Source organism: Barbus barbus (assembly GCF_936440315.1).
Source record: "Barbus barbus genome assembly, chromosome: 24".
NCBI classification, from domain to species: Eukaryota; Metazoa; Chordata; class Actinopteri; order Cypriniformes; family Cyprinidae; genus Barbus; species Barbus barbus.
Window position 1 is genome coordinate 13,266,930 of NC_136752.1, and position 18,594 is coordinate 13,285,523.

Below are 18,594 nucleotides of genomic sequence, written 5' to 3' on the forward strand. Positions count from 1 at the left end.
GTTTCCTTGTTGAACAGCACTGAATCACATTGGACTTAATTTGGCTTTTTGACACTGATCAACAAAAAGAGACTTTAATTTCAAAAAGGATAACTGATCTCTACAAAGTGATTATGAATATAATCAGTTCTCGCCCTTGTATGTGACTCACCAAAATCATCACTGGTGCAGCCAAATGGTTTGTAGTCATGAACACTTAATGTTAAATGAATAGTTAAATGGACTTGTGTGCATTCTCTGATGATTATAAATATTTCTATCTGCGAGGTCCAAGATTTGGTGAGTCAGAACTGCGGCAGAACATAAACCATGAGGAAAAACTAACACTCCAAGCAACTCTGAAAAGAGTAATAGAAAAGTGCAAGCCAGGAGATGGACATGGCACTGAATATCTCTTGGATTTAAACCAGTAATTAAGAAATGGAAATGCTTTGCAATCACAGCTTTATGGAAGAGTGACAGAGAAGCCACTGTTGAAAAATGGCATATGACATCTCGTCGACACTAAGACATGTGGGAAACACTAAAGCCAGCTGGAAGAAGGTTAATTTGTCTGATGAGATGAAAATGTAGCTTTCTGGACATGAGACTAATGTTTGTTGTAAGCCAAACAGCACATGATCAGCAACACACCATCGTGCTGTGGGAATGCTTCTTTCCCTGGCAGGTTTGTAAGGGTGGAGGGTAAAAATGAATGCAGGAAAACCAGCCTCATCTCACGGCAATTCATACATATTTTACGAGGTGGCTAATTCGTATGAATTCGTACGAATGATCTACACCTAACCCCACCCCTAAACCTACCCACCACTGGGGTTTAGACAAATCATACTAAATCGTACGAGGTCGTACGAATTCGTACAAATTAGCCACCTCGTAAAATATGTACGAATTGCCGTGAGATAGCGTTGAGGAAAACACAGAAGTCCTGATGGTGTCTTTGAGACACTTGTGACTTCAGAGAATCTATGTTTTCCTGCAAAATGGTGACCTTTAGCATAAAGCCAAAGCTTAATATTACAGGGATAGTTCCCAAAAGTGAACATTTTGTCATAATTTACTTATCCTACAGTTCCAAAAGTAGATATTTAAAAAAATGATGATTACCAGTTGATGGTTGTCACACACGGTTGCAGAGATAAGATTGATGAAGAAGATAAGTATAGGGACCAATTCTCACTATTAACTAGTTGCTTAATAGCATGCCTACAGTATAATTTACATATTGGCTGTTTATTAGTGCTTATAAATCACACATTCTGCATGAACATATTTTATATCCCTAATCCTACCCAATACCTATACTTAACATTTACAAATTAGGAGTTTATTGAGGCAAAAGTTGTAGTTAATGGTTTGTTAATGGCGAGAACTGGACCTTAAAATAAAGTGTGACCAAAGATAAAGTTCCAAAATAGGCCATAACATGGATGACACCAGAGAAAGGAACTTAACTAAAAAAAATATATAAATAAGGAACTAATGAGCTAATTAATAAGGCAACAAGTGAACAGAATGATAATCAAACAGACTGAGAAACAAGGACAATGAGGAAGACAACCAAAATACAAAGAAACAGAACATAACTGTGACAATGCTAGCCATTGACTTCCATAGCATTTTTTTTTCCAATGTTTTGGAAGTCAACAGCTACCATCAACTGCTGGTTACCAACATTCAGACAGAACTGACAGAAATCAGAAGCTGTGGGTGAACTATCCCTTTAACAAATTCAGATTTCAGTCCAACTGAGTATTTATGCGGTGCACTTTACAAAGGCTCATCTACTCAAGATATTCATGCAACCTGACAGAGCTTGAGCAGAAATAAATACATACATAAATGCTAGGGCAAAATACCTGTTTAATAACTAACTGTAAGTTTTGACCAATAAGTTGTGTCAAAAAAGCCAAAATATATCCTGTGTGAAAAAAAAATTCCAACAGCATGAATCCCTTTTAAAGGCACGGTAGTTAATATTTGCTGAGAGACAATCTATATTTATGTGTTATAAAAATAAACTACTGTAGATCAAAAATTTGATTAAATTAATTTTATTTAAACTGCTTTAATTTATTATGTGTACTGTTTGATTTTAACATCCCACATTTTGGTTTTATCTTTTACTTTTGTACCCTTTTATAGAGACTGGAGATATAATAAATGGCAATTTTATATTAGTTACCATATTTGATGATTGTGCTGCAATGGCCAGCATATATTCACAGACATTAGAAATGTTCTGTATTGGCATGTAACGTCTTCATTTACAAAGTAACACTGTATTTTGTGATGTGCTTTTAATGATTTAGTGCCCAGGCCTCTGCCCATTTTGTGTGTGCGCATGAAAAGTCGCAGCAAAACACTGCTTTGGCAGGCAAATATCATTCTCATTGGCATTAAGTTTTATACAGTTCAAAAATGCAGCATGCAGTCAGATGCCAGAGTCCAACGCCTCACTGGGCCCATGGTGCTCACCATTGGCTCCAGCGTGTGTAAGGACCGGGCACGTCATCACAAACCCTCCCCACTTCGAAAAGTTTCAATACCCAGTGGAGCTGAATACCCTCATAGCCTTCCGAAAAACTGTGTGTAATCCTCGAAACAGGCACTCTGGGGTCCACGCAGCGAGTCAGCTCCATTCCATTACAGAGACTCACGTTGTCTGCCACACTATTACAGCTTTTAGCATCTATTATATTCATCTCTTCAATTTCATGGGAGACTCAAAATATAATCCTTTCACTGTCTGTGCTCCTCTCCACTGGGCTGAATGACAGGAAAAATAACTCAAACAGAATGAAGGAGCACAGGACACTGAAATCTCAAGGCATGAAACCAGTGAATGAAAAAAAAAAAAAAAACACATAATCAAGGGTGTTTTATTTTTTATGATGCTCCAAGTGTGTTATTATTGGAGGATATTATTACTGTTGTTGTTATTATTATTTTCATGATTCAAAAGTTGAAGTCAGCTTGAAAGGGACAGTTTGGCCAAAGATGAAAATTCTGTCAAATTTATTTGCTCTCATTTTATTTAAACCTAGTTTAAAGTTTGTTTCTTTTGTGAAGTGCACACACAGTAGTGAACATACACCAGAGCAGTGGGCAGCCATTGCTGCAGCACCAGGGGAGCAGTTGGGGGTTCGGTGCCTTGCTCAAGGGTCTCACCTCAGTCGTGGTATTGAGGGTGGAGAGAGTGTTGGTTATTCACTCCCCCACCTACAATCCCTGCCGGACCTGAGACTCAAACACACAATCTTCGGGTTACAATTCCAACTCTCTATCCACTAGGCCACAACTGCCCTGTGAGTTAACTTTCCCTTTATTAAAGTTTTAGTCAACTATCTCTTTATAAACCAATTCTCAACATCAAATCGTGGGGTTTAGAAATATTATGCCCATATTTTTTCTGAATACTCTCATCTTTCTTATGTTTATTTTGCTCAAGTAGCAAAACAGAAAACACAATAAGGCTTTTATCACCATCCACTGGTGACACAATGGGGCTGAGAATTTGAGCAGGACACTGATTTAATGCGATTAGTACAAAATAACTAATATCTTTGGTCCCAATGAACATCATAAACTCTGAAACGATGATTATCCAAACGATTAGTAGTGAATTAATATTATTAACTGAACACTTACAGTGATGAGCATGTGTTTATCAAAGAGGGAACCAAATTAGGGAATAACTGGAGGGATATACGATAAAGGCTTTTGATTTGACATACTGTTGCTTGTTTGTGGATTGCTTAATGAAGGATCTATATGCAATAACAGGAAAATTAATGCAACCACACTCCTGTTGTTGTTATATTAATCTTAATAGTCTCTCTTCTGAACCCTATTCACAATTCAACATCCCTTGTGTTAGTTATGAACATCACCACCATGGACTAATAACACAATAGAACTGATAGGAAATAAGAGGTGAAGGGGCATTAGTCATTACGCTATAAACCGTCTAAAGCACCCACGAGTATGCTGATATGCAGTGAGTCACCGCCTGTGGCTATAATAACGTAATATTTAGAAAGTTCCCCACAGCACTTTCAAATGACCAACTGAAAGGTTAATTCAAAATCACTGCCTTACTAGGCAGTTTAGTGTAGCTTTAGTTTGGGTACTGGATTAAAATGTAAATGATGATAATTAAAATCCCAGTTTCCCCTTCAAAGTAAAAGAATAAATATGTTAAGTGTGAAAGTGTGAAATTAAGTTTAAAATCAGAAATAAAGTGACTTTTTTTAAATGTGCAAGAATTATACCTTTAGGTGTACAACAGCTTGTTACTGGGGAAGTACCCTCAAAGCAACATCTTTGTAACTTATTTACCGCTAAAAGGTTCAAAGCAGTACTCTAAGGGTCCATATTATTACTATGAGGCTATAGACCATTTCAAGGACGTAAACAATAACAAAGGATTGGAACTACTGCACATGTCTGGTCCTGAAGCATTTCCGGTAGTACCATTTTTAAATCTCAGATCTGTCAAAACAAGCGCATACTTTTTAAGTCTAGCGAAAATGCAACAGTATTTAAAAAAATGAAAATAAACAATGATTGAAATTAACCTTTAAATATGACTGAGACAAAAACTTACAACTGAAAGGTTAATTCAAAATCACTGCCTTACTAGGCAGTTTAGTGTAGCTTTAGTTTGGGTACTGGATTAAAATGTAAAGGTTTAGAAATATGCATCTGGAATGAAATTATATGTGGGTAGTATACATTTATATCTCTTGGGAAACAATACTAGGAATCCATGACCTTTCATATGTAACACACAATGTTGATGCCATGCAAAGAATTCAGTGCATGCTTGTATAATTTCCAAATGACCTGAATGTGTTCATGCTTTCCCAAAATGCAGGCCCCCCTTTGTGACTTGCACTTTGTATGTTTGCATAATTGATAAGGGAAAAACAATTAGTCCCTAGTCCTACCATGCCAGAGCTAAATCCATCGAGCATGCAGATATATCTCTCTAAAACATGTAAAACAGCCCCTCAAAAATTGGGCCAAGTCATTACTCTCTTATCTATCATAACGTTCCACGAAATAAATACAGAAAAGTCGATAATGATAATGGAATTTGAAACGGTATTGGTAATGAAATGTTTCGAATATCAAAAATTAGTTTAGTTATTACATTATCGCCTTAATCACATCCAAGAAATCATCTGGGAAAACAATCCTGCAAACTTCCAATCATAATGCTTATAAAGGAGAACTGCATACTTGGGGAAATATTATTTGAGCAAACTGTGCTAAAGGGATTGTTCAACTAAAAATCAAAGATCTGTCATCAATTACTCAGGCTCATGTTATTGCAAACTTGTATGACTTTCTTTGTGTCGAACACAAAATCTTGCAAAATGTCTCTTAGTTTTTGTCCATACAATGAAACTGTATAGGGTCTAATGCTATGTTGGATCCCGCTGTATTACCATTTTTTTACAGGCAAAAACAGGTAATTTTCTTTTATGCTCTACAGAAGAAAGTAAGTATACGGATTTGGAACAGCATCAGTAAACGAAGGCGGAATTGTCATTTTTTGAGTAACTATCCAATTTAAATCTCTGTAGCTATTAATAGCCATTTCACTAAGAAGAATGATCGATGGCGGTATTAAACCAAGCCTGATTCTGTCTTAAAGCAACCCAAGATCCCACGTCTAGGGCATCAAGTTGTCGTTCAAAGAGAAAATGCCCTGAAATATCACCTGGTTAGAAGATCCATGTGCAAGGTCAGAATAAAATCATCTCCGCATGCAGCCGACTCTGTACGTGTACAAGCAACTACTATCCGTAGAGAAAATTTCATTGGCAGGCCAGATTCCAGCTGGACATGCAAATATATATTTACAACAGCAAGGATCATCATCAGTATTCACCTTTCCTTCCTGAGTGTGAGGAAGGGAAGTGATAAAAACAGCATATCAAGATCTAAATATATTTATCCTAATTCAGAGGGGTCCATTGTCCTCCTCTGTTTCTGGAGTGACAGGCTGAGAAACAGCAAAGATGTCCTGGCACTGAAGTGGGGGTTTTGGCGAGGAGGTCTGAGGAGGTGGGGAAGGTTTCCTCTTCTCTGAGAGAAGTCTCAGAATCTCCCCCACCTGGTCCTCCAGAGCCGCTAGCCGGCTGTTTAATGTCTGGATGTCACCTTTTAGCTCCAGCTTTGCCTCATACAGACTGTTCTGAAGCACAGTCTGTTCAGGAAGAGGCTGAAAGTGAATCCCCCGAAGGGTCATGTCGCCCACTCCAGGGCTGGGCTGTTCATACGGGCTCCTTTCTATTGAACATCTCTCGTATGGGCTCCGTGAATCACCAACCCGGTCAATACGCAAGTCACTTTTTGTGATTCCGCTGTCGCAAGAATCAGTCTTGTGTAGAGCACTATTCTCATCAGTCTCATCACTTGTGTTACCGTTTCCACCGGGACCCCTTTCGTTAGACTGCCCACCCTCTGCTTCCTGGCTCTTCCCATCTTCGGAGATCACATTTAGCGGCTGGGATACATCCCCCCATTCCTCTTCCTTCTGCTGCGGCTGCTTCTCTAGTTCTAGTGGAAGCATAGGAGACGATCCTGATGCAATGTTATGAAAGCGCATCCAGCCTCGTCCTCTTCCTCCTCTTGGTCTCACTGGACTTGTTACCTTCAGACAATTTGAGTCCTCTACGCCAAAGCTGGGCTTGAGCTCCATAGCCTCATGGCCTTCACTCCTGTTTGGTTCCTCAGTCTGAGCGTAGGCTAGGGCACTCTGGATTGGGGTTATCTGCGAGACGGTCACAACGCTAGAACCACTGTTCCCATTTCCCGATCCAGGGGCCCCGTTTTGCATGGGGGCCACATGTTGGTGTTGAAGAGGATGGTGGCCCTGGTACTGGGGCTGATATTTCTGCTGATGAATCTGGTGGGACAGTTGATGGAGGTGGTGTTCCACCTGAAACTGGTTCCTCTCCAGGTCATGCTGGGATGAACCTTGTGTGCGCATCTCCTTCTGTTGCTTGAACTTTTGGAAGAGCTTGCGGACAGGATGGTCTACAGGGATTGACAACGTCACCTCATTTTTCTGGTGTCTCCTCTCCTCTTCCTCCTTCTTGACATCAACAATCTTGCGGAAAACAATCTGCGGAGACAACAATATGTAAGAAATCTGTATGTTTAAAATCCACGTCTGCTTTGAATGAATGAAATAAAGAATTGATTCAAGTTCTAAAGAGGCACTAGTTACTAAGAAGGCATGAAGAACTTTTATGCTGGTTATATCATCCACTGGCTAATTACATCGGTGCAAGAACATATTTGTCATGATTAGGGCTGCATAGATTTACGATTCCGCAATCGTGACCTTTACATCCAAAGCAGATGGGAATAGGTCACCATATACAACTCCTGATGATAATTAAAATCCCAGTTTCCCCTTCAAAGTAAAAGAATAAATATGTTAAGTGTGAAAGTGTGAAATTAAGTTTAAAATCAGAAATAAAGTGACTTTTTTAAATGTGCAAGAATTATACCTTTAGGTGCACAACAGCTTGTTACTGGGGAAGTACCCTCAAAGCAACATCTTTGTAACTTATTTACCGCTAAAAGGTTCAAAGCAGTACTCTAAGGGTCCATATTATTACTATGAGTCTATAGACCATTTCAAGGACGTAAACAATAACAAAGGATTGGAACTACTGCACATGTCTGGTCCTGAAGCATTTCCGGTAGCACCATTTTTAAATCTCAGATCTGTCAAAACAAGCGCATACTTTTTAAGTCTAGCGAAAATGCAACAGTATTTAAAAAAATGAAAATAAACAATGATTGAAATTAACCTTTAAATATGACTGAGACAAAAACTTACAAAGAACATTAAAAGTAGCCTTCCGGACTGCTCAAAGCAGCTCTGATTGATACTGCGTGCAAGCTATCGTACGAGTTAGGTATAAACGGAGGTCGGAGCAAGCTCCAAATGGGCGGGTCAGCCGCAAATGGGTGGGATTTGTTAATATTGTCTACACCAAACTCAACCCTTAATTTACCCTCTCCCAACCTACTTGCGGCGTAAGTCCTTCCCACTTGGAGGTCTCCAGGCTGCAGCCCCTCCCACTTGCAGGTCTCCGGGCTGCAGCGATACATACTTGTATCGTACAGTCTGGATGCTTATAATTAACTATAATTAGAGAGGTTGGGATCATTTGTTTGTACAATGGATGACATCAGTCTTATGTTTGTTTAAACTGAAGCAAGACAAACAGTGTCACTTACGTACTTATTATGGTTTGTCGCTATTATGTCCGGGGAGGTTTTTAGTGGACATTTCACTTGCATTGCTGGGTCAGTCTGTGTGTCTACGCAAATATTCATTTTCATATTTATTTGTACAGCGCTTTTCACAATACATATTGTTTCACATATTAAAAATGAATGCTAGTAAACTAATCACTACATGCCATTATTACTGTTTTCATTTGTTTTCAAATGTGTGCTTAGTTTGGTCAAGTTTGTTGCTGTGGAACAGTGCGAGAAAGCATTTGAATGCTCTATCTGAGCCATCATGTGGTCACAAATAAACAAGATTAATGTAATTCAATGCTGGCTACTGTGTTTTGCATAAACCTGTATTATTTTTTTTAAGATAAAAGTATAACCTACATGCAGATTAATAAATGCACACACACACTACATACAGTCAAAGTCCCTTTAATCTATAGTCTTTGGTACAGTATATATGTGGGTATGTGTGTTTTTATGCACATTTATAGTAAAACATATGCGCATACAGTACTGGTCAAAAGTTTGGGCACTATTACTATTTTTAAGAGTTTTTGAAAGAAGTCTCCTATGCTCATCAAGCCTGCCTTTAACTGATCAAAAATACAGACAAAAACAGTAATATTTTGAAATATTATTACAATTTAAAATAATTAAATTAATTATCCCAATATGCCTGCTTCTCACTCCACTGCTGCAATCCAGGCATGTTTCTTGGAAATCTAAACCCTTTAATTTCCGATTATTTAAAAATTAATGTTAGTTCCAGGCCAGAGGGAGCACCCATCCACCTAGCAACAAGGATCTAATTTTTATTTTTGACATTTTAAATAGCAGGATTAAATTAATTATCACAATCCCACTGCGTATCAAGTGCCTGCCGCCATTGTTTTGAATGCGCTCAAACACTAATCGGAAACATCCAAGGAACAAAGACGTCACTGCCGAATATCCATTGAATTGGTCCATAATATATAATACCTTTTAGATGTAGATAAGGTAAAAATATGTCTTTAAATGTACTGCCCCAGTGCCAAGATGTTGCATCCCTAAATGTACTATTTTGCACTTTTTTTTCTGTGATAAAGTGATAAAAAGTCATAACTGTGAGAAGCAAGGTCGTAACTGTGAACTATAAAGTGGCATCAAAAATAGTTCCTATGAGACCCTCCACCTCTCCCAGCTCCACCTGTCTAGATCCAGTATGGGTAATTTCATGTATGCTATTTGTGTAACAGTGACATGGCTTCAAGCTCACAGAAGTGTCTGTGTATGTATCGGCAGTAGCAAGTCTCCATATCTGCTCTGCAGCAGCAGCAATAACAGCAACAGCATGTGCAGCAGTTGCCATGATATAATAATCGCACTGTGAGACATACAGTCACATAAAGCATAGCTATTTAAATATATTTTAAAAATGACTTATTTTATTGAATGAACCCTTCACAAACTGAATGCTGTAATGGGAACCACAATCTGGTTTCTGTTTCAGCAAGAGCCCTTACTGATTTACATATCACTGTAAAAGATGAAGTATTTGCTCTCATGCTTGCGGCCAGCTATCCAGTCAAGTGCCACTGGCATGGTTCCTGAGGCATGACAGTATTGAGCAGGACAGTAGAGTACACAAATGAACAACACTGGAACTGTGCCAAGTGGGTTAACAGTTAGGTTCAGGAACTTGTACCATTTAAACTACCAGTACTTCGAGGTTAACAGAGACCTGTACAGTGTTTCAGAACTTTCACCCAACAGCAACACAGAAATAGCCTGCTTCTCTTCCTTCCCCCTTCATCGGATCTCTTTCGGCTGTGAGCATGGCAGTTGCTTTGAATGCATACGTTTTAATTAGAGTGTTAATTAGCCACCCAAGCCCCCTAGCTGAGCACCCTAGGGAGGCCTGTACGGCCCCACCTGACATACAGAGCAGGACATGCGGCCACACAGCTTGTTATTTTTAATGGAATTTCATCACACGTTCAAAGACCAGCCTGAAATAACATTTTGTTTTGTAAAACTCTCACTTGTAATGATTGTCTAATCTTTGTATCACTTACACATGACATTACAGTAGCAAATAAATCATGAACTTCTTGTAAATTACTTCTTTCTTTTTCATCACTATCAATGTCGTGTGAGATAATGTAACAGCGACCATGCTGACTTAAAAAAAATCCTCCAGGCAAACATTGGTCTGTAGTGTTAAAAATAGAACAGAGCGTGTCACGTGCCCTTTAGTTATCCCTGTGCAGTCTTTCGGCACCCTGAAGTGCTGCGTCGCATGTCACTTCTCATCTCCCAGGAGGACTCTGGTAAATAATGAATCCAGCCCCTTTCTGCCTCTTCGTATTATTTAAATGTCGCTTAATACGAGCAGAATGAGATGGGAGTAACAGAGTCAACTAGAAAGAAAGAGAGAGAGTGGGCTAGGAACAATGTGTAGCCAAATACAAAATAAGTGCTAGGGTGCAGAGTGAGAATGCAACAAAAGAAACAAAGGTGTGTGTAGTGATGGATGCTAATTATGTTTGGGACGTGACAGGAAATGGTTATAAAAAACACTTGTTAGAAATAATAGTCGTCACATAACTGCTATTAACATTTCATTTGCATTCTGAACTTCTATTTTGTCACTATTCAGAACAGTTCAAATTAGAGTTTCACTGATACAGTATATCAATTTTGGCCAATACTGATAAGCTGTTAATTATTTTTTATGTTATGACTTACTTAACTCATAAATGGTAAATATCATACTGTAAATCAATGCTATTTTGTCTAACAAAAATCACAAAATTACAGCATTATAATACACATTATGTAAAATATATTAATCTTGAGTATTGCCAAAGATCACATTTAGCAATGTTACTAAATTATTAGAGTTTTTAAAGATCAGCTTGAAATAAATAAGTGTTAGATGACAATGAAGGCAATCTAAATGTAAAAACAAGAAATTGAGAATAAACAGTTAAATATTCAATATCAACTGATTCCTGTAATTTAAATTAATAATAATTATAATTATAAATAATATTGCCATTAACCAATATATAATGCATTCTTAATTTATACAGCCATACATGTATCTGAACAAACACTTAAAACAACCCACATCCTTCAGACTGCTTATTATAGCTAAATATAGTGCCGTAATCTCTGTCTATCATTAAACACCATTATATACTGTATATGAATGTTAAAATGCAGTGTAAGTGATGTGTATAATATATGGATGCAACAATATGTACCCTTGGAATAAAACAAGAGCTGTGAATTAAGTGAAGTGCCATTATGCCAGAATATAAAGAATTTACTCTTTGGCCTCAGCTATGCACGCTGTTTAATTATTCCCTTTGTGCAGCCTCTTATTGGATAATGACAATTATCACAACGCTCAAGCTATCTGCTGAATAAAAGCAGAGACCGAAAGAAAAAAACATGTGTCAACAGCCTGCATCTCTGCTGCGGGGGAAAACTGATTAGGGATTTATAATGATCTGTTAGCATCCATGGGGAATTTTAATGAAGAATCCAATATTTCATTTGCACTCTCTGGATCAAGCATTATTATTCTAACATTCTTCACCTGTGTGAAGAGACTTTTTTCCTCTTTCAACAAAGATGGATTGTATAATATTTGCACAGGCATACCGGGTCAGTCTTGTTTAATTTAACACAGCCGTGAATTCACTCATGGACAGAAACTCAAACTAATGAGCTGTAGTATTAGACTAGTATTGTTGCATGTCTGAACACCAAAAACTGTCCAGCCTGTAATTTAACAGAACTGTCACAGTAGGAGTATTAGGGACAAATCAACACAGCATTTCTTCTAAATTTCTTGAGATAACATCAGCCCCACACAGCAACAGCGGCTCAGCCAATGGCATGGGTTTGGGTGCTGGACTGTTTCAGACTACTGTAAAAACAGGAAAAAACAGTCATTATTTGTCACTACAATGAAAGTTTAAGGGGTCCAAAATACCTGTTCCAGACCCCTTTGACAAAAATCATGGACAAAAAACCTTTAAAACGATATTCTTCAAAATATATTATTGTGTGTTTTACAGATGAAAGTAAGTAATTCAGGTTTGGGACAACATTAGAGTAAGGATATAATCATACAATTTACATTTTTTGGGTGGACTATCCCTTTGAACAACATTATCACAAGTGTCAGTGTGGTTAAGTTTACCGGAAGAAGTTGTCAGTGTAACACATAAACACCAACATGTAACACCATGTATGGTTGATTGAGACGGAAGTAGAGCAGATGCATGAGCTCAGAAACCAGGCCACTTGGTTAACGAAGGAAAAAAGACAACATGAATGATTTATTGGACCTAGAAAATGTGCTTTATATCACGTCCCCTGATTTCGAATTAAATCACCTGACCAAGATTACCAAAAAGATTAAATAACAATGTGAACATATTAATAAACAATGTTTGGTTAACTTGATGTGCAATACTTTTGAACAAAGCAATTATTTAGCTGATCTATTTAGGAAATGCTCTCAAGAGATGTCCAACTTAAATGGTACAATTACTCATTTACAGTATATGCCTAAAATGTGTGCACTGGGAAATACTGTAAGAAACTCATAACAGCATTTAATCAAACAAACAACAGAGTCCAGCTCTGAGACTAAGGGTGTTTTTCTTTATAATTTTTCCTCTTTAACGCACCTTCAGTGCTAAATACATTCTGCTACTTATACATGGTAGATGGTATTTTTTCATTATAATTTAAGTAAATGTCAAGGATATATACATAAACTTATGAGATCAAGTGAGTATTTGAGTTATGCATTTTTTAAGTTTTCCTTTTGTTTTAGAAAACATTTCAAGTAAATTTGAGACTTTAATCACGTGACTCATTTGTACTCATTTGAGCCTGTTTACAAATACCTGTTTCTTTAATAGATACATTTAGTTTTACGAAGATTTTTTTTTTTCTCACAGTGTTGTTTATTCCCCTTGGACGTTGCCTGACTTTGATAAATGCATGAAAGGAATGAGACGACACTTTCATCACTCATGACAAGAGCCACATGGAATATAACATGCCCTGACAGTGACTGAGTGACAGACAGCGGGAACGGTGACAGTTACACCGCTCCGATGTTTCCCTGGGGATGAGGTGGATTATGAGAAAAAGGCCTTAACATACAAAAATAAATTTCTTTCTCCTCGTTCAGGTTTTATGAATGCCTCTTCCTTTTAAAAAAAATATACAGTACTGAAATGCATTAAGATAAACAAGATAAATAAATCATTTTTGCCTACTGATTAGATTTACATTATTTACTTTTATTTAAATTGGTTACTGAAGATTAAGCTCCCAAAAAAAAAAAATATTCAAGTAAGTCTGTTCTTGATTAAAAATATAGATTCATAAAACCACTTCAAACGCCAGGCACAGAACTCTAGTTATAAAAGTCTTTGCACACTTTTACACACCTTTTTTTTTTTTTCTTTTTTTTTTTTCATTAAACCCGTTTTCTCTTGGGAATTCCAATCCAAGAAAAAAAAGGTGATAAACTGTATAAAGTGTGTGTTTAAGGATGTACTGTAAGAGAAATTCCTATTTCATATAGCCGAATTATTCCACACTGGTTTGGTGTTTATCATTTTATATAAAGCAATAAGCACAACCAGCATTGGAAAATTAATCAAAGTCAAATGCACAGCATGACTGCTGACACTTATTGTTTCTTTTGAGAAGCATAAAAACAAACTTTGTTCTGGTTTGCATTGTGACATGATTTGAAAAGGTTACGAGTCATATAACACCCAGGTGCAGAAATCATTTTTTTTTGTATATTATAAGATAATCAACTCACAAGGTTTATTTCTGTGCCCGATTTGAAATTATTCAAATTACTCACATTAGCCCCGCTGAGATGTAACAGCAGCTGTTGAAAGTCTTCCAGTCTCTGTGGTCTTTTGTACAGCTGCCAAAGCTTTAGTTTTGTTAGAAACTGTTGAAACTACATCCATTTGCAGCTGAAGATAAATTAAGTATCTGTGGACTAGGATACAAACCTAGGAAAGTGGTGTAAAGCCCTAATTTTGAGCTGCTATCCCAAGAGCAAAATGCAACAGCATGGTTACTTGCTGATTCTGTTTCATTTAGTTAAATTTTCTGAACAGTCCCTCTGAAATGTCAATATATATATATTTTTTTAAAATGGAAAAAGCTCATTTACAATGAGCAATACTTCAATACTCAAAGGATGATAGAAAAGTCTAATAACCAAGAGATGCATTTGGGACTTAAGCTTATTTTTGTTTGTATATGCTTACTCATGCAGAGGTATCCCTCCAGCTCAATTAAACACAAATTATGAATTCAGGCTCACTCGAAAATTACAGGAATCTGTGTTAGACGACCCAGGCCCATTGGAAATGTGTGATTCTGCTATCATTTTTGCAAAATCTGAAATACCTTGCTAAAGGTACATTTTGCTGCACTTTGATGACACATCCACAAGAGGCGCTATCATTTTTCGCCATTGCAGATGTGGGTTTATTAAAATATTGATATTGCATAGCTTGTAACATGTTTAACGACAGTTGAACTATCCAGTGTCTGGCACTAAATAGCATGTTTAATATTCTGCAAAACGTCACTGTGGCAGTATTTTATTTTGTTTGTTGTCCGTATCACGGCAGTTCAGAAATGAAATGTCTTCTATTGCATTTAAAATGAACATACACCTACACTAAAACCTAATCCTAACTGATAGTGTTAACAAAAACAAACGTGAGATGAAAGCTCATTTGCCAAAGCAACCATGCTGTTTTAGCTTCCTTTATACAAGGTTTTGAGCTCTTGTGACTCCAGTATCGATATCATAACCATAATTTGTGTGAAAAGGAGCAAAAACTGTGGGTGTTTTTATTGCCCATAGTGTTAATTTCACATGGAAACTGAAATGTGTGTATACATAGTTTTGCAGAATTGTAGGCAGTCATGTATTTCTAACATGCCTGGGTTTGTGTTAAAGCAGGAATGGAAATACATTTTGGACTGAGCACTTCTGCTTAAGCTCAACAAACACAAAAAGTCTATTCTTGTGTATGGGCTGAAAATAAGCTATATATTGCGTAGAGATATAGGGGTAAATAAACTGTGAAGACTGAGACCCACAAGGGTAGTTGTTTTTATAGTTGGTATTGGTAGATATGTTTGGGTGTAAAACAACTCAGCGATAATCACTGTACAGATTAGAAATGTGTCGCTGAGTTTTGAAAGATTCAGATGATTTTCTGCAGTGCAAATGGGTGTAAAGGCAAAAAGCACAGGGAATTGAAACAAAAGTGCACTGAGTCTTCCAACACAGCAAAATCCAACAGTGTAGATTAATGGGATCTGGCAGGCATTTATCCTTCCTTTGCAGCCCCCCTCCCATTCAACACTCCTCCGCTTTGCTACTTAAATAGCAAGAAGATCTGAAGATCTGCCAAAGACAGGGTCCACTCCCCCCCATCCCAATGCTGAGGCATCACCAGCCCGGGAACGCCCCAAGCACTTTCCAATCACGGCCGGCCAATCAGCAGATTATTGCCCACTACTTCAGAGTCAGGACTATGATAGTCCCTTTCAGACGGTTACGTCCATTTTTCTGTATTCAGACATTCAAGGGCCTCTTTTCACTCACCTATAATGTTTCCTGTCAAGAATACATCAGCTACAGAGAGCCAATGCCATTTTGCAAGCCATAAAATTAGAGTCTCTGTTTGGGGATCAATACCTATCTTGGCCTTTGCTCTTGGAGCCAAAAAGCTGCATTTAATCAATTCATGTCTCTGCCCACAGACCTGCCAGCCAACCTCAACTAGTCTAAAAGGGTCATTTCCGGATCAGCACAGATTTAATGACAATCAAGTGGAATAAATCTCAAGACTTTAACAAAGAAGAAAATCAGCCACGAGTTGTCTAAAATGAGGTATTATTGTTAAAATGTTGGTGAAAAATGTATGTTTATGATTCATTTCTAAAGTGAAAAGAACTTTTCCACTGCGTTTCATGATCACTATATCAAGTTTCAGATATCATCTACTGTATGTACCTTAATGTTCAGGATTATTAAACTTATTGAATGTCTCCACAAAGTTTACAGAAGATAATATAGAGTTGAGATCAAGACAAATGTAGCTTCATGGATACTTCTGAAGTAATTTTGGTATACTGAGATATTGCCTTTGACGTTTAGATGTATCCCTGAAGTAATTCTGTAAGAGAAGGCAAATGGCCCATTAGAGTTACTATTTTTATCGATAATGTCCACAGTGGCCAAAGAAAATATTATAGTGATCTACTTGCTTTGCTTTTCAAACTTATCAACAAAGCTTTAAGAACTGAAACAGCCTGCAGCATAAGATCAGCCAGTCTTGTTGTTTACATAAAAATTAAGGAAGAATTTGTACAGATATCTCATGCTGCCTTCTGGCAATGAGATGGAGCAGCTGTAATTGTTTCTATTCATTATTTACCAAAGACAAATAGAAAAAATGTGTCTTGCTTCCTTTGGAATACAACTGACCACTTTTCTTCCACATATTCTCTCAAACTGAGCTAATACTTGAATATTCTCTGTGTCAAGTTTTTAGATGAGCATGTACTGTATGCACACAGTAAGACATGCACACAACCTACAACCAAACTGCAGCTTAACAGCAGTTTTCTCATATCTGCCCTTACCATACCTCTTGCCTTTAAAAATGCACTTATTTTTATTTATTTTTTAGTTCAGCATGACACTATATGCATACTCACACAATAACACTTATTTGGGGTTGTTGAAAAGATTTTATTTTTTTAAGTTTTATCTGCATTTATTATTTCTGTGATCATTATTCCAGTCTTCAGTGTTACGTACATGATCCTTTAGAAATCACCGTAATCTGCTGATTTGCTGCTCAAGAAACATTTACTTTATTATCTAAACCAACACTTTGATGAATCGAAAGTTCAAAATATCAGTGATAAAAATCTTTTCTAACAATGTAAATGTCTTTACTGTCACTTTTCCAAACTTTTGAACAGTACAATACACAAACATTCATACTGATGCTTCCAAGACTAGCATGTAATTTTTGCAAATTTGACAAAACCCTATCAATCCCATCCAGCTAGTCACCATTACCTTGGTGACAAATCCTCAGAATTTTACAACAATGTAGAGTGTATCACAGAAAACCAAATGTTCATTTTTGCAAGGCATTAAAAATGGATGAAAAAAGATCTCTGAATGTAAAATTCAGTCATCACAAATTCTTAAAAGGATTCACTATGGGACACTGCTGGTCAATGCAGCAAACGAGTGAGCTGTTCTATTAAGCACAGCTTATTTTATGTGTGGATACACTGTGTTCTGATGATTTCCGTATGAATCTTACTCTTGTTGCTGAGAGAGCATCTCTCTGCCTGTCCTGTCGGTAATGGAGGGGATGATAAAGTTGCTTCGCCCACCTTATTGGCAGGGGTTTGCAGCTTTCCAAAGGCCTTGTAAATCTTGTTAGGAGGAAAGCGTGGCAGGTGTGGAGGATTCAGGTTCCTCTTTGCGTTTGCTGCCTAGATGAATCAGCTCAGGCAAAAAAAGACACTAATCAACAGCCAAAGGCAAACAGTTGTGAGCCCAGCGGGTAATGGTGGAGTATTCGTTTGAGACTGGCTTGCATTGTCTGGGATCGTCTGCTGAACATGTGGCCTTGAAATGGGATAGATAAACTCAGACCTTTCCTTTAAAACTGCCAAACAATATCTGTCAATATCAAACCATCAAAGCTCATCGTTCCACAAAGATTAATGTGATCTACTCTGACCATCATGAACCACAGGAGTTTTAACTAAAAAAGAGAGAGTTCACAGGAACAGTTCTTTACAAAGCACACCGCACAGCTAATCCATGACTGAATGTAAAGCAGTGGAAAAATTCACTCACTAACACACTAGTGGCCAAAGGCCTGGGGTTCTGCGGCTCTCTTAGAGTGACCTTTGCTTCAGAGATATTTACAGGGCTTTCACTGAGCTTTTTTCCTTACAATCAGGATCTCAGTGAGCCGTTCAGACATTGACCAGCAGAGATAAGCGATAATGAGGGAGTCTGAAGGACAGCTGAAGAAGCCTTTAAAGAAAGTGTGAGAACCTGGGCTGTGAATCTTTTATTTTATAATAATGCCGCCTCCTAAAACACCTCTTTTTAGCCAAATTCTAAAGCATCATCACAAATATATTTCGCCCATTACGGGAATACATTGTGATGAGCTCAGTGAAAAAATAAATCCAGGACATTTAGGGTAAGTA

General features: G+C 37.5%; 1 protein-coding gene across 1 annotated transcript in view; it reads right to left on the minus strand.

Moving 5' to 3' along the window:
• Window positions 1-5,974: 5,974 nt before the first annotated feature.
• Window positions 5,975-18,594, minus strand: part of kcnh5a (potassium voltage-gated channel, subfamily H (eag-related), member 5a) — a gene marked incomplete at both ends in the record, with an annotated part of 93,555 nt that continues 80,935 nt past the window's right edge. The window contains one exon of the mRNA XM_079375580.1: window positions 5,975-7,141. Within this exon, the coding sequence (XP_079231706.1) occupies window positions 5,975-7,141 (1,167 nt within the window). The remainder of the gene's footprint in view (window positions 7,142-18,594) is intronic.